Below are 17,476 nucleotides of genomic sequence, written 5' to 3' on the forward strand. Positions count from 1 at the left end.
TTATGAGAAAATATCATTATAACATAAATTCTAAAAGACACAGTTAAGTAGGGCATTTTTAATACATATTTATGAATTTTACACAGTGGCCCCCAGAACTGCGTTTATTTTTAACATGGTGGCCCTTAACATGGAATTCGCAGAAAACATTTCGTTGTAGTAAAAGGCACGGTAAACTGCACTGGCGTTCTCCATAATCTTTTTAATTACTTACTTTGTTTAGAATATTTTGCCTGTATTATCAGTTAGAGTTAATTTGTATAAAATGAGGAGCAAAGGTTTTCTGCGAATTGCGTTAATCGTTTACAGGTGTAAGGTGGTTGAATGTACTGTAGAGCTTTCCTAGTTCCACGTTCATGTTTAGATCGTTTCTTTCACTACATAAAACTTATTATGATTAAATTGTTAGTTTTTTAAGTAGTAATATTAGTTTAGATTAGTTTTATTAAGTATTAACGTACGTATTTTGAGTAGATCAGATGATAAACTGGGCGCCATGATGGCTACATAACTAAGATAAAATGACCTTCCTATACTTATCAAAATTAAACTGGGTTGCGTCTTCGATTTTGCCTTGAAAGATATTTCATTTCAACAGGTTTTCTAGGTTACTTTTAACTACAAATAAATACTAGGAATATTTTAGTTATTTTAGTAGAAGTTACTTTTTTTTCATTTACTGTAATAGGCTGATTGACGGCTGGTGTTTAATCAAATGTTTCATTCAGAATACTGATTACTCTATACTCGAAAATTTTAATTTTTTCGGTATAAAAATATTGACAAAAGTCCAGATATATTTGTTGGTAATTTCCAAATCCAAGTAAATATGTTTGTACTTGGATTTGGATTTTTTTAAAGCAAGCCTTTTTAGAATACAGATCACAACAGGCATACAACCACTATAAACTAATCAGAAATGAAACGAATACTTTATCAAAACAGATGGAACACGATTTCTACGGAACACAAAGAGAAATATGGAGAATGATCAAAGGGCAAAGAAAAGAGATAAACGAAACACATTCCGAAGGATACATACATGGAGAAAGTACATAGTAAGAGCAGCACAACTTAAAACAGAATTACTGACAGTAAATGGACCAAAATTACTACTAGCATACGCAGATGACATCGACATTGTGGGAAACACAGTCACCAATGTCACCAAGGAGACTTTTAATAAATTGGAGGTAGAGGCAAAGAAAACTGGTCTAAGGGTAAACGAAGAGAAAACCAAATACATGTGCATCAACAGACAAAAGAGACGAGATAGAATAGGGCAAAATGTTACAATAGACCCATATAACTTTGAAAGAGTGGAGAGTTTTAAATATCTCGGAGCAATAATGACTGCAGATGACGATATCGCGGAAGAGATTAAAGGAAGAATTCAGGCAGCAAACAGATGTATTTATAGCCTCCACAATACTATTAAATCTAAAAACCTTACACGAACATCAAAGATTAGAATTATAAAACGGTGATTAGACCGGTGCTCATGTATGGCTGTGAGACGTCGACCCTGACCAAAGAAACTGAAAGAAAACTTAGATGTATTGAGAGGAAAATCCTCAGAAGAATCTTTGGGCCTTATCACGACATTAATAGCAACCAATACCGAATGAGAACAAATGCTGAGGTCAAGCAGATATATAGAGCGAGCGATATAGTCCAAGAGATTAAATCCCAACGTCTAAGATGGGCTAGCGATGTCCATAGACTCCCTAATAACCGCCTTGCCAAGCTAATATGGGAGGAAGCCCCCACAAGAAGAAGGCCCTTAGGACGTCCACGAATGCTCAGACTTGGAGCCCCTGCTGATGAACTGCAGATATGGGAGCCCTGAACATCCTGACCCCAGAAACGCTGAAGACTAGGTCCTTATGGACCTATTCCGTATTATGGGGGTGATACAATGGACCCGTCTTAGGAGGTCTAGGTGCCTGAAGCTATAACCAAAACTGCATTGGAATTGTTATTATTTAAAATGTTTCCAGTTAAAATGATCTGTTGTTGCTAAGGACCGGACGGCTTGACTTTATCTGTGTAAAATAATTTACAACAAATACAGAATATCTTATTTTCACTTCTTGAATAAGATAGCAATCATGAACTTTGAAAACGTTCTCCATTTGAAGTTATCTTGTAATACATTGTTTTATTAAAATTACGATTATCCGAATCTCGTCTATACGTGACACTTAAATCAATTTTTTGTTATCGAAAAATCAAATGCATCTGTATGTTGTATATAATTTAGTTCAAGTGTGTAAGTACTCAGATCATTATATTTAAAATGTTCGATAAAATTTTGTTTGCTAACGGTAGTCAGTTCCAGATTTGCTTTTGGTTGTTGATTTTTTAGATTTAAGGTTAAGATTATTTCTTCGAAACCAGATGTAGAAGTCTCGCCGGAATCCAGACTCAATTCAAATTGACAATTGTTTTCAGTTAAGTAGGTCCCGGTTTCTTCTGATTTAGAAACCCAATAATTTTTTTTGCTTTTTTTGACTCTTCTTCTCCATGTTGTTTACTTCGACTTTCCGGGGGACGTTTTAATAGCCCTTTTAGCATGCCCAGCTCTAGAGATTTTGCTGCCCTGAGCAAGATAAGCGACCGCGCCCTCCTCCTCGACTTGGTAGACCCTTGACTATTTTTATTGATGTCTGTTTTATGCTAAACTATTCAATATACCATTTTCTACTTTATTTGAAAAATAAACGTTTAAAAACATATATAATTTGCAATATTTGCATGAAATTTTACTATATAACTATATATTAACTTGCTTTAATATCCAAACACTCACTATCCATATCCATAATTACACACTTACATTTTTAATTAAGTAGCACATTAAGTCTTGCCTTGGTACAGGAAAAGTCTTTTGATAATTCTCCAAGATCCAGGGACTCAGTTAGTTCGTGTTCAATAGAGATTGTCGCTAGAGTACACAAACGTTCCTGGAACGTAGGTGATCTTAAGTAGTTTCAGCTTTGAAAATCTTCTTTCTCCAGAGACCACTGTCACTGGTAGGATTAATAAAATCCTCAAAGCAACACTAACGTTATATGCGAAATGAAAATCATACTCTCTAATCATTTTCAGGGTCTTTGGAGGTGTACTCTTGAGCTTGACATCAAAAGTTAAAGCATCATTTCTTTAATTTTGTTTGTGTTGTACAAAAACTCAAAATTTCCTTAATTTTCTGATCTCTACTAAGTACTTAATGCGCTAACGGTTGTGTCTATAATTTTTAAATAGGAGTCAACTTTATATCGTGTCTTTGGATGAAGGTTCATAATTTCATCTTCAGCCTCATAGCCAAATTGTCTTTCACTTTCCTCTTTCTTGCTCTTGCTTTGCTTCCGATTTTCGGTGTCTCAATTTCTAACTTTGATGCTAGCTTTTTGTGTCGGTCAAATAACTCTGGAATTTTAAATCACTTCTGAGAGAGTTGAAATGGATTTCCGCTTTTTCTAACAAAATAACCAATTGAGACACTCCCATATGAATACTCACATTGCCACAGAGCAAAGAAAAGTAAAATCACGGATTTAATTTGCCAAACAGCTTGCCTCATGAGCAATCATTTTAGTGGTGATTTTATTTTCAGTGGTTTCTACAGGAACATCCTAGATTTCTTCAATCTGGTATCTGATAGGATTGCAACAAATCTACGTTCCCATCTAGTTTCGGACAAAGGTTTCAATGTTAGGCTAAATATATGATTTCTCAGAATATCCCAACGATGAGTAGAAACTGAGAAAAAGTTGTAAATTTTTTTCACTAATAAAAAGAAAGAAACTGCAAACTGTGAGGCTTTAGCAGCATCTTTCACGGCCAAGTTGAATTAATGACTAGAACATGCACCAAAAAATGCTTTAGGATTCATTTTTAAAATTCTGTTTTGGACTCCCAAGTTCTTCTCTTTCATGTTTGCCACATTATCGTATCCTTGTCCCTTCATATCTTCCAAAGGTATTCCCAGTTCATTCAGTTTTTGCAAAATAACTTGTCCCAAGCTAGTGGTTTCCAGTACAAGAACAAATCCAAGAAAATGTTCTGCAGTTTTAACACTTTGTAAACAGAAACCTAAATCAATAAAACGTACAACAATAGTCATCTGCTCCATTCCAGAAATAGCAGGTGTACAATCCAAAATCATTCTATAATACTAAATTTTTTTTTATTTGGTCATAGACGAGTTGAACAAGTTCGATTTGATTGTTACTAGCACTTGTTGTTCTCCTAATGTGCTCCTCTTCTTCTTCTTTTTATGTAGACATGTCTCGTGTCTGTTTTCCAATGTGCCTTCAGTAAGTTGTCGTTCCATCGTTTTCGTAGTCTTCCTACTGATCGTCTTCCTATTGGGGAACCGCCTCTTGCCGTCTTTACTACTCTATTTGTTGTCATTCGGCTTATATGATCCTTCCATTCTACTCTTCTATTTCTTACTCAGTTCTTAATGTTCTCCACCTTGCATCTACGTCGTATATCTATAGTTCTAGCTCTGTCCCATCGTGTCTTACCATCAATGTTTCTAAGTGTTTTCATCTCTGCTGTTTCTAACATCATCTTTGTCCTTTTTGTGTCAGGTCGTATTTCTGCCGCGTATGTCATTATTGGTCTGATTGTTTTGTAAACTTTTGTCACTTCATTACATAAATCCGATGGTAAGTCTAATAATAAAGACTACCTAAGTGTGATTGCCAAAACTTGTTGTTAGAACTACTTTTTTGACATTGTAAGAGAAATGGAAAATTACAAAAACTGGATTACTTATTAGAAGAAAGAAGAACATGATTTGAACTAGTACAACAAATTTGGCACGGAGAGATACAGAGATTGCCAATATAAATAAACGTGTAAATCTTTTATGAGGAAGAGAGAAAAATGTTCACATCAAAAACGTATACAACGGCTTAGAAACATACGAAACCAAGTCTATTTTCCAAGTATTGCTTGTCAAATTTAACGTGATACTTGGCCGATTTGAAATTAGGCTCCACCCACGATGCGCATTCGACCACAACACAATTCGTCCTTATTATTTCTTGGCCCTTCGAAGTGCAAGGTACTTGTATAGTCTGTGACAAAGTTTTTTTATTTTACTTATGTTTAAAGTTACTGTGTGTTGAAGAAATATCGTATTACAATAGATTTGACTTTTTAAATAATTATTGTTAAGTATTTTAAATTATAAACATGGATTTTCATTCAAAATTAGAAGGCAAAGTCTTGTTTGGACAAACTAGGGAGGTAATAGCAAATGTAATTATTTTTATGCAGAGAGAAGCGATGCAAAATCCGCATGTTAAACATTTTAAAAAAGTTCAAGAGCGTGCTTCCTTAGCAACGGGAGTAAGTATAGCCACTATAAAACGGATCTCTCGTAAAATGAAAAATATAGAAGGTGCTTCTACATAATTTTCGACGCCTAACAAAAGAATGAGATCTGCCCCAAAATCCAACTTGGGCGATTTTGACAAAGGTTTACTTCGGCGTATAATAATAAATTATTTCACGGAAAAACGAGTTCCTACATTGCGACATATTACAAAAAAAATTAATGAAGACAATATTTATACAGGGTCGTATGAAACTTTGAGAAAAGTGATGAGAGATATGGGATTTCGATGGAAGAAAGCGAAGAATAACAGGAGAATTCTAATGGAAAAACCCGATATACAAGTGCCCCGGAGGAAGTTTCTCAGAAATATTAAACAATATAGGGAAGAAAATCGGTCCATAATTTACATGGATGAAACTTATATTCATTCCTCTTGCACAAACCCAGAAATAAAACTTATGAAATACATCAAATTATGAACAATGCGGGTCACTCTGTCTTAAGACTACCTCCCTACCACTCGGACTTAAATCCAATTGAGTTAGTGTGGGCTGCTCTAAAACAATATGTGGCAAATAAAAATGTAGATTTTAAATTTAAAAATGTTGAAACATATTGTGATGCGTTTTTCTGCAAATTTTCCCAAGATGAGTGGAAAAAATATTGCGAGCATGCTATTTCTTATGAGCGTTATTAAATGGAAAAGGAACCAGCTCTAGACTTAATTGCAGACGATTTAATAATACATTTGCAGAAAGATAGTGACACTGATAGTGTGGATTCTCTAGAAAATAGTAGTTCGGAGACAGAAGACGAACTTTAATTTTAATCGTGTCTTTTGTGGTGAGTTATAAATTAAATTATCTCAAGTGTCTTGTGTAGTCAAGTAATTTGTATCTAAAAGTAGTATTAGGCATCAGACTAATCAGTGAGTTTGAGTGCCAGCGGCACCGAAACACCTTTCTGAAGGACGCGTAAACTGAGCATTGAGGTCACGTACCGACAGACGTAGGCGGATGGACAGGCACTTGGTGCCTTTTGGGCACCCAGTCGCCGAGGAGAACAAAATTCAGTTTGCCAATTCGACGACTGAGTGACCGAACACACACAGTTTGGACAGTAAGACATCGACCCAGGTCGATGGGCGATGGCCCACTGCTTGGAGAACACATTTAGGGAACATGAGTCCTAAGTAGTCATTCAGTTTTTAGTCATCCAAAGGGAGAAAAGCTTTTTTAGCTACCCCTAAAATTAGGTGGCTTAACCACATACGGAAGATGTTCTATTAAACAGGGTCTCCAAAGTAAAAAGTGAGTACAGTCCCCTCTGCGAGGGGGAGGGGTGGAAGGATAGCTTGTGGGTCAGATAGGTACCACTCGAAGGGTGTGTGACCGGTTTGCTCTTCAGACATGTGGGTCCCACTATTCCATTGGAACACATATCTCTGTAGGAGCTGGGTTGTACGCTTGTGTGTGTGTGTTTTTATTTAAAATAAAAATTATTCTTAGGCTATTTTCTTGTGGCATAATAATGTAATTTACTATTTTTATTGAGAATAAGCCACAATTTTAGTTTAAAATAAGTTTAAAATAAAAAATAAAATATGACAACTCTAGTATAAAAATTAAGTAATAAATGTTTCGTCGGTATGTTCCAGGTATAAGATTAACTACTGTTCTTTTATTCTTATATAGTTTACTGTAACGCAAATGTAAAGCTTTCATCTCTGCCAATATTCCTCTTATTAAATTACAGAACGAGAAGAGAAGTGTATAGAAGTGTTCCAAAAAAATGCCGCTTTAACATGACTGAATGGTCAATATTAATGAGTCAAATAAAATATAATTATTAGAAGAATTTTTTTACCAAGTAACAAAACAAAATATTTTGTATTTTGAGAAAAATTTCCGAAGGAAAAATTGAAACGTCAAAATAACATAAAATATAGACATATAGAAGTGCCATTAATAAATAAGGCGACTCTCTGTAAACTTGTAGTATGGAGTGTACCAACGAGGCGAAGAGACCGAGCGCATTATGTATCTCTTTTCCTCCGAATACGTTCTCACTTAATTTTCTACGCAAGTGGACAAATTTGTCAAGTATCACCTTAAATTTGACAAGCTGTAGTAGAAGAAGGAAACCTCAGTACACGCTGCTAAGCATATGGCACAAGAAGAAGATTCAGTCTTATATTTAATTTCTTTAAACTTTCTGTTAATTATTTGTTTACATTCAGCATGCTGTATTTCGGTGTCCTAATTCTTTTGTCGACTTTTCTAAATTTTGTGTCTTGCTAGTGATTTAGAGTTAGTTATTCGTGTATTGTTAAGACTTATCACAGCCTCGTAATTTTTGATTTTTAGAATTCCAATTAGTTACAAATAAGTATAATTACCGCTTATTGCAATTTAATTATATTGTGCCAGGTGAATTTTATTACCTACTAGCAAAATAATCAACCAGGAAAAGTACATTGAAATTGCATTCTACGGGTACCTTTATCGACTTACTAAAAAAATTATTTCTCTGATTATATGAATGTGTAGGTCGTAACAGTTCATTAAAATCGCATTGACTATACTCATCCGTAGACACTAATAATTAAGTATGTTTGCACTTCATGATAAAAACTGATTACAGCTAAAATTCAAAGTTAACGAGTAATAAACCATCATCAGGCATCTAAAACATATCCAGGGTGTATCAGAAATTCAAATTAAAACTTACTACTTTATATCACAGAATGTTCTATTTCTCTACTATGGGGAAAGGGTTTTTGCACTGCTATGAAATAAATTACAGACTGAATAGTGGTATGAGAATAAATGGAAAAATAAAATATGTATGTTTGGGTTTATTAGTTTATTTAACCTTAGAAGACCAATTAGTGTTTGAGTAAATAACATCATCATCATCATCAATTAGCCTATATTTGTCCACTGCTGAGCGTAGGCCTCCCGTAAAATGTTCCACCTATTCCTATCTTGTGCTTCTTGCATCCAGTTTGTGGTGATGCGCTTGATATCATCCGTCCATCTAGTCGGTGGTCGTCCTCTGCTTCGATATGCCTCTTGCCTTGGTCGCCATTCCAGAATCTTTCTGGTCCATCGATCATCCGTTAATCTGGCAACATGAACAGCCCAAGCCCATTTATCCATGGCTATTTTTTCAACTGCATCTGTGACTCCTATTCTTCTTCTTATTTCTGGTTTGGTAATTTATCTCTGATGGTAATACCTAATATTGATCTTTCCATAGCGCGTTGTGTAACTCTTATTTTAGCTATTGTTGTTTTTGTCAGAGTCAGTGTTTCTGCACCATATGTAAGAACCGGTAAAACGCACTGGTTAAAAATCTTTCTTTTTAAACAAACTTGGGTAATAGACTTGAAAATGCTATTCAATCTACCAAAGGCAGCCCATGTGAGACCTATCCTTCTTTGTATCTCAGTTGTCTGATTATCTCGGCCTAAGCGAATCGCATGCCCTAGATATTTGTAAGCTATTACTTGGCGATGCTATGGCTCTCAATCATAATTTTACCGCTGACTACTCGGTACGCTTACGGTAGCGGGTAGCACTCCCCTACGATCCCGGTAAAGGACAGGCTGCTACAGGGAGTGGCGTCCCTGCCATACGCTAGGTACTGACTTTCTCCTATGTCTAAGCCTTTAGGAGAGACCAGGTCCCCAACCTATCTTCCTACCCATTTTCCAATCCTTACCACATCCCGATATATTCCGCTACCAACCCGCACTGGCCAGCGTGGTAGTGAAATGGCTAATTTTCCCCGTAAATGACATGACACAAACTAGAAATAATAACGGGTTCAATTAAATAGAGACAAATATTGTCAATTTTCCACATGTTCACTTCTTTTCTTTGATAGCTTGCTCATAATATTTATTCCAATTGTTTGTCCTCACGTGACTTACGGCATTTTGAAAAACTTTTGAACCATCTACTTTGAAAGTAGTATTCTACTGGTAACTTTCTGCATAACTTTTCCTTATAGCTTCAATGGTAAGGGAAAAGCCATAGTATCGATATGCCAAGCAATGGCGCTGTTTTATCTATAACGTATGTCTTAAATATATCCTTGTCTCTTAACAATATTTTAAAGCTTTTTTACTTAAAGAATCTTATGGTATTTTTATATTTTTAGAAACAAGCCACTGCTGTTTGCTTTACGCCAACTACTTGTTAGCTTCTCATGACATGACTGTCTGTTTTTCATCGTTTTCGTGGTCTTCCTACTGATCGCCAGCTTATTTGGGAACCGTCTCTGGTCGTCTTTACTACTCTATTTGTTGTCATTCGACTTTATGATCATTCCATTCTACTCTTCTATTTTTTACCCAGTTCTTAATGTTCTCCACCTTGCATCTACGTCGTATATCTATACTTCTAGCTCTGTTCCATAGTGTCTTACCATCAGTGTTTTCATCTCTGCTGTTTCTAACATAGTTTTTGTCCTCTCTGTGTCAGGTCTTTTTTCTGCCTCGTATGTCATTATTGGTCTGATGACTGTTTTGTAAATTCTGCCTTTCGTTTCTTTCCCGTTATTTTTATATCTCCATATTGTTTCATACAGGCAGCTTGCGGCTCTCTTTGCTCTATTCCTTTGTTCTTCCACTTCAGTTTCGAGCTTTCCGTAGCTAGATAATGTGATGCCTAGATTTTTAAACTCCATCACTTGTTCTATTATCTGACCTTCCGGCTCCAATTTACATCTTAGTAAATTTTTGCTGTTATAACCATGCATTTTGTCTTTTTTTTGGGGAAATTAACATGTTAAATTTTCTGGCGGTTATATTAAATTGGTGAAGCATACGTTGTAAATCATCTTCACTTTGCGTCGTCTGCATAGTGAATTATTTTAAGTTGTGTTTCTCCCATTTGGTATCCTTTTTTAGTTCATCCATAATCATCGCAAAATACTTCACACCTAAGAGAGCGGCGCCAATACAAACAGAAATCAGAGTCGAAGAACTAAATACGGAATCCAAGGACTCCTTATACAGAAAAAGAATGTCAGAGAAGATTGCTGGTAATGAAATATTAGAAAACGATAACATCGAGGAAAGCTGGGAAAAACCCAAAAATAACACAATTAACGCAGGCAGCACCAGAATCACTTGGAGAGAGTAAGGTAACAAACACTAACATATCAAATAAGAAAACCTTATACAATACTTGTTAGCAACCTTTTGAAATAAAGGACTATATAGAAACTCATCCGAATTAACGGAAAACTGACTAGAAAGCTTATCAGGCAGACCTGACATACAGACTTAAGCAAGAGAGAAAATAAGCAATACAAAGGTGCTAGATATGAGCTAGGAACGTACCCTGGTGGAATAATGGCTTTGCTTAAAAGAGTAGAGTTATAAGAAAATAATTCTCTGCAAAAAAAATAGGTGGAGCAATCATCGCAAAGCTCTGATTGAATACAGTAAAGCACTGTGAAAGGGTAAGGGAGACGAATGGAGAAAGAACTGCGAGAAGATAGAAAAGACTGCAAAAGCTGCTAGCTTATCAATACTCCAGTTGTAATCTGTAGAATATACACAGACCAACCAAGAGACTCTGATGGAACTCTTAAGAGTTCACTTCCCAGGGTCTGAGGCAAAACGGAGGATGGACAGATCAGACACCATAAGATATGAAACTAGAGCAAGCTGGAGAGCAGTAAAAGAGAGGGTAACACGCGATAAAATAAAAAGGGCGGTTGAACTCAATCAAATCATATAAATCACCGGGGACGGGATTTGTCCTGTACTGTTACAAAAAGGAACCGAACTTTTATACAAACAAATGAGTATCTTACTTCAGGTGAGCATAGCATTGGGGTACATAACAAAAGTATGATGCCTAGCCAAACCGGACAGGTGTTGGTATAAGTGTAATGCCTTTCGTATCGAAGGCATTATAAAAACTGATCGACAGACGGTCGATAGAGATGGAATACTGGTTAAAAGACTGATACGATCCATCCTGTGGCTCTATAGCCCAGGCCTCACTCCATCCATCCATGCTGTGGCTCTATGACCCAGAGAATTTTTTCCTTTCGCATCTCCTAGTAAGGATATTTAATGTTCTTTGGAGTGTGCTGGATAGAACATTACTATAATTACTAGATCATCCGCATAGGCTTGCACTTCTACCCCCTGTGCGTCAAGAAGCAAGATCAAATAATCCACCAGGAGTGACCACAGCATGGGAGAAAGCACTCCCCCTTGTGGGCAACCCCTAGCTGTTTTGGCTAAAATCTCCTTTTCTTGCAGGTCTATTAGAACCGGCCTATTTTCCACCTTTGCTTTGATCCAGTTGCATACCGTAGCGGATATCGCATTTGATGCTGCTGCATCATAAAGAGAATTTGGTTATGCATTCTTAAATGCGCCTTCTACATCTAAAAATGCAGTTATTGCAATATATCTATTATTAATGAGTGACTGATTTTCTGAACTACTTCGTCCAGTATTGGTTCAGTTGATTTTTCTTCTTGATATGTATGCTGGTTGCCATTGAGAGAATAATCCCTCAATGGCGCCTCCTTAATATGTCTGTAGGATTTAGGTAGGGCGTTGTCTTGTCGTCCTATTTTGTGTATGTTCACCACCCTTACAGTTGTCCAAGTCTTTGGTATATAACCTATAGCTATCATCATCATCAGTGGCATTACAGCTCGTTATGAGCCAAAGCCTTCTTCAGAACAATCTTCCATTCGCCCCTGTCTCTGGCAACTCTTCTCCATGCTTTAACTCCGATGGATTTTAGATCATCCTCTATGTTATCTTGATACCTAAGTTTTGGTCTTCCTCTGGCTCGTCTTCCCACTGGTCCTCTTCGGTTGAAAATTTTTCTGACCGTTGCATCTTCATCTCGCCTAATTACACGTCCTATCCATCGAAGGCGTGCTAATTTATTACATTTTACAACGTCAGGTTCCCCAAAACTTCTATATAACTCAAAGTTGTAGCGCCTACGCCATAAACCCTGTTCTTGGACTCCTCCATATATTTTCCTTGGAATTTTTCTCTCGAAACGTTTAAGCAATTCTTCTTGAAACCTAGTGCTATGCTAGCCCTAAAGATCTTTTTTAGAATGGGCAATAAGATGTCCATTTTTTGTAGTAGGGCAGGAAATATCCCATCCTCTTAATTTATCACTTAGAAAAAAATTTTTTTTCGGTCCGTCTAGATATTTATTTTATTTTATCTGGCCCTTTCCATAAAAAAATTCTCCATATCTGTTTCATTTCCTATAAATGCAATATTGTAAATATTAAGAGTTTTCTGTGCTTCTTATTTTGCCAACGTGGAAAAAAATCATAGTCACTCATGACATAAATAAAAATGAAATGAAACTTATAAAGAAATAAAAAAATATAAAAATATTTACTATCATTTCTAAAATTTATAATCTGTGCATTTATATACTTCCTTAGTATTGTATAATTAGTTGTCGTTATAAATCATACCTCTTTAAATATTTGCTTAATAAATAAAGCGTGGTTGAATTACTTATCAGTTCTAATAATTTATTTTCACGTTTTCTATAAATTTCACGAACTGTTTATCGTTAAATACCAGGATTTGAAATATTTAGGAAGTGTGGGTTTTCACGCCCGATCACCATCATCTCAAAAAACGTATTGACAAGGTGGTTCGCCATTATTCGTTAAGAAACGAATTCTACAGATGTATTTATCAGTGGACTAAAATTGTGATAGCATAAATAATAAAAAAAAAATAATAAAATCTTAATTCAATGTTTAAATTTTAGAAAAATTTTGTTTACGAGAGCAATTCAACGTCTTTTCCGTGCTAGTATGAGACTGTGAATCTGCCTCTCCGGTACTCAACTACTCAGCGTATTAACTCAGGATATGGCACAAGGCTGCAACTATTAAACGTTGATTTGTTTATTGAACATGATACACACATACACGCACAAACTCAAAATACACATACACAATCGGCGAATCAAAATACTGCTGTATTTTTTACTGCTTTTATTCAGAATTGCACAACACAATCAAGTTAATAAAATCTAAAGGTATTACTTACATTTTAGGAGACTTTAATGCAAAAATTGGTGTAGGTACAGTTGAAAATAGAGTTGGACAGTTCGGATTCGGAACTAGAAACGAGAAAGGAAAGGCTCATGGAATTCTGCCAAGAAAAGAATATGGTAATTGCCAATATTTGGTTTCAGCTTCTTAAGAGAAGACTATATACATGGACGTCTCCTTCACAACAGAAAACCACATTGTCAGAAACCAGATAGACTTTATACTCGTAAATAGCAGATATAAAAACTCTATAACCTCAGTTAAAACTTATCCTGGAGCAGATGTTAACTCAGACCACAATCCGTTAGTTGCTGACGTGAAAATAAAATTAAAAAGAATTGAACTCAGAAAACAACAACCAAAAATTAATGTAAGAATGCTAAAAAACGAAGAAATAACAAACGAATTAAAAAATAATGTGAATGTTAATATGCAAAAAAACACTAACTGACAACAAACAAATTATGGACGTAAATAAAAAGTGGTATAATATAAAAAACACATTACTGAAACCAGCTCAAGAAAGTTTGATACAACATAGGTCAGAGGCTAAAAAACAGTGGATGACAGAAGAAATACTATTACAGATGGAAGAAAGAAGGAAATATAAAGGAAAAGATCTACAGAAGTATAAAGAAATACAACGAATAATTAAGGAAAAAATCAAAACAGCTAAGGAAATATATTTTACGAAACAATGTAAAGAGATAGAAAAACTAGAAACAAAATATGATATGAGAAATATGCATAAAAAAATTAAAGAAGTAACTGGAATGGGTCGAAATAGACAGCAAGGACACATAAAAGACAAAAAAGGAGTACTACTAATAGATTTAGAAGATACCAGAGAAATTAAGACGATGGGAGGAGTAAGTTAAAGAACGTATATGGCCCAGGTATTCTAGTTTTGCGACGTTATATGGTTATGACTAGTTCGCGCTCTTTACCCATTCTATGTAGTACTTCTTCGTTGGTAACTCTGTCTATCCAAGAAATCCTCAACGTGCGTCTATAGCACCACATCTCAAATGCTTCGAGTCTCTTCAGTGATGCTTCAGTTAAGGTCCATGACTCCACGCCATATAAAAGAACGGAGAATACGTAAAGAACACCAAAAACCATGTATTTGGTGTTTTTGATGTTAAAATCAAGCCCAAACCTGCTACTTACTTCTGCCACCCTGGAGACAAGTGTCTGCAGACCTTTAAGACTGTCTGCAAAAATGACAGTATCATCAGCGTATCTTATGTTGTTCAATCGTTCTCCGTTTATAAGTATTCCCTCGTCTATGTCCGTTAGCGCTAGGTTCATAATGTGCTTTACTTAGTTGGCGCATGGATATTAATTAGAATGATTTTTCTGAACTGACCTCTTACACTTAAGAGATAGAACGTATCTTTAATTTCTTTAAAAAATTACACCAAAAACCCTGTGCCAAAAAACCTGTTATGCATACATAAAATTTTCTTCTTCTTCTAGAATCTGTTCAAAAGATTCAGTATATTCATATTACAGTACATTTGATGGCTTCTAATAGTTTCTTGCACAATTTGTGTACGTGCTCCAGTGCATACACTCTTATAACTAGGTACTGCCCAGTGGGTTAATATAATTCTTTTGTAGTCACAACAAATACATTTGTTTAGATTACTTTTAATAAATAAATACATTGTTGAGCAATTACTAATGTGTGTAATTTGTCATAAAACTTAGTTGTTTACTCTTAAAATTCGTTAACTAGAGATAAATTTTACTCGTCATTTATTTTGTTTGTAATATAAATATAATTTTTTAAATTTTAATAACACTTTTTCTTATAAATTGTCTTCTTATGTGTCTATCAAATTATATTATTGTTACAGACAAACTCCTTGACCTCTGGGTTAAAGAAGATAACCGAACCTAATTCCTAGAACGTCAACGAAGAAAAGATGTGCGAAAGTTGACACAAAAATGAACTTGCATCTTTTGACTCCAGACGATGGCACGCAGAAGGCGCTTGCTAAAAGTCATACTGGGCATCATAATAGGATTGTTTGCATCTCAGCTGTACCTCGAGGGGTGTCCAGGCTCCCATAAAAGACGTATTACTCCTCACCATTTGATCAGCGAAGAAGATCGTCGTGCGTTGAACAAAAGTTTGCTCTTCGTGGGCATTATGACTGCCCAAAAATTCCTGGATACGCGAGCAAAGGCTGTGTACGAAACGTGGGGGAAGGAAGTGCCGGGGAAAGTGATGTTTTTTAGTTCGGAAAATTCGTACAGTGAACATGTGCCGCTAGTTGCCTTACGAGGAGTGGACGATAGTTACCCGCCACAAAAAAAGTCGTTTAGGATGCTTAAATATATGTATGATAATTTTATCGATCAGTATGAGTGGTTTTTGCGAGCGGACGATGATGTGTATATAAGGACTGATCGGTTAGAGGAGTTGCTAAAATCTGTCGACAGCAAGAAAGCCTGGTTCATAGGTAAGAGCACTGTTTGATTTACGTCGGATTAAAAATTAAGAAAATTGCTTTATTGGAAGCCGAAAAAATACATTTTTTACGTATACCGATTTTGATATTTGAAATTCAATTTTATTTAACGTAATTTGAGGAAAATGAGGAACTTTACATACTTCTACCATATGTAGAGTCCCTCAGGGAGCATATCATGTGGCCACTAAAAAATGTCAACTCCTCTTCTTTATTAATTAACAGGGTGATTTGTGTAATTAACCATTTATTTCATTTTACTGTAGTGTTTATACGGCTTATTTGATTTTTTTAATTTTTGCATGATACAGTACACTACTATCAAGCATTCGACTGGTATTAGCTAAACTAAAAAATTCCAGGACTGGCTTTGGAAAAATTAATTTAGGGTTTCGTATTAAATATTACACCCTGTATAATTTTTTTTTAAAATGCAATAAGTGATTTTCAAACTACATAAATAGCCAATGAAAACGACATATGCGACAATGTTGTCGCACTTTTATTAAATTTTTAGTGAACGATCAAATCTTACCAAAAATAGAACAACCATAATGAAGTATCAAATTATAAGGTATTAATTTAAACAAATGTTATAAATTTTAAACATTTTAATTAAAATGAGTTCCTACAACATAATCTAATACGTAGAAAATTAACATCTCTACTGTCACTTTGTATTATCTCTATGATAGAATCAATTGTTTTTCAATTTTAAATTTTTACTCATAGATCGTATTGGGGCATTATTTTCGATAAATAATAAATTAAATTGATTAAAAAGTCAAACCTCTTGTATGATTAAAATTTTATGTCAAATAATAATACATTGCATCAACTGTACTAAATAAAAATAAATCTAAAAAAGTTTAAAATGAAGGTTGGCGTCGACCGTTTGACGTTTCTTGATATTTTATACCCATTGTCATTATTGTTGTTATCAATTGTTATTTATGTGTACAAGAATACATATTTCTTCTGTCATATCTACGTTAAGTACATTGTGTTAGTTTTGGTAGAGCTTTTGTTACTTTCGTTCAAAATGCCACATCAGTTTTCGACCACAGAATATGCAGACATAATATTTGTTTATGGATTCTGTAAAGGGAATGGTAGGGCTGCTAGTAGAGAATATCGCAGGAGATTTCCTAATCTTCGAACTCCCAGTCATCCAACATTTGGGTCAGTTTTTAATTATTTGCGAGAAAATGGCACTTTTCCTAGTGGAACAACAGAGCGACATGTAGATGAAACGCAGGAAGATGACATTATGGACGCCGTTACTATGAACCCTACAATAAGCACTAGACAAGTAAGTCGAGAACTCAATGTTACTCAATCAAAAGTAAGTAGAGTCTTACAAAAAAATAATCTATACCCATATCACATTCAAATGGTTCAGCGACTACATGCTGGAGATGAGATCGATAGGTTGGAATTTTGTAGATGGATTAACAATAATCGGCCAACGCTATTCAGGACACTATTTACAGATGAAGCCCAATTTACCAGAGACGGGGTAAATAATTCACGAAATTCACATGTGTGGGCAGAAGAA

General features: G+C 35.2%; 1 protein-coding gene across 2 annotated transcripts in view; it reads left to right on the forward strand.

The window, feature by feature from the left end:
- The window catches only part of Chsy (Chondroitin sulfate synthase), a 141,891-nt gene that overhangs the window by 7,024 nt on the left and 117,391 nt on the right, over positions 1-17,476 (forward strand). For both annotated transcript variants that reach the window (XM_072539663.1, XM_072539664.1), the window contains exon 2: positions 15,301-15,909. In XM_072539663.1, coding sequence (XP_072395764.1) covers positions 15,420-15,909 — 490 coding nt within the window. In that variant the 5' untranslated portion in view covers positions 15,301-15,419. The remainder of the gene's footprint in view (positions 1-15,300; positions 15,910-17,476) is intronic.

This window comes from Diabrotica undecimpunctata, chromosome 8 (assembly GCF_040954645.1).
Source record: "Diabrotica undecimpunctata isolate CICGRU chromosome 8, icDiaUnde3, whole genome shotgun sequence".
Classification (NCBI taxonomy): Eukaryota; Metazoa; Arthropoda; class Insecta; order Coleoptera; family Chrysomelidae; genus Diabrotica; species Diabrotica undecimpunctata.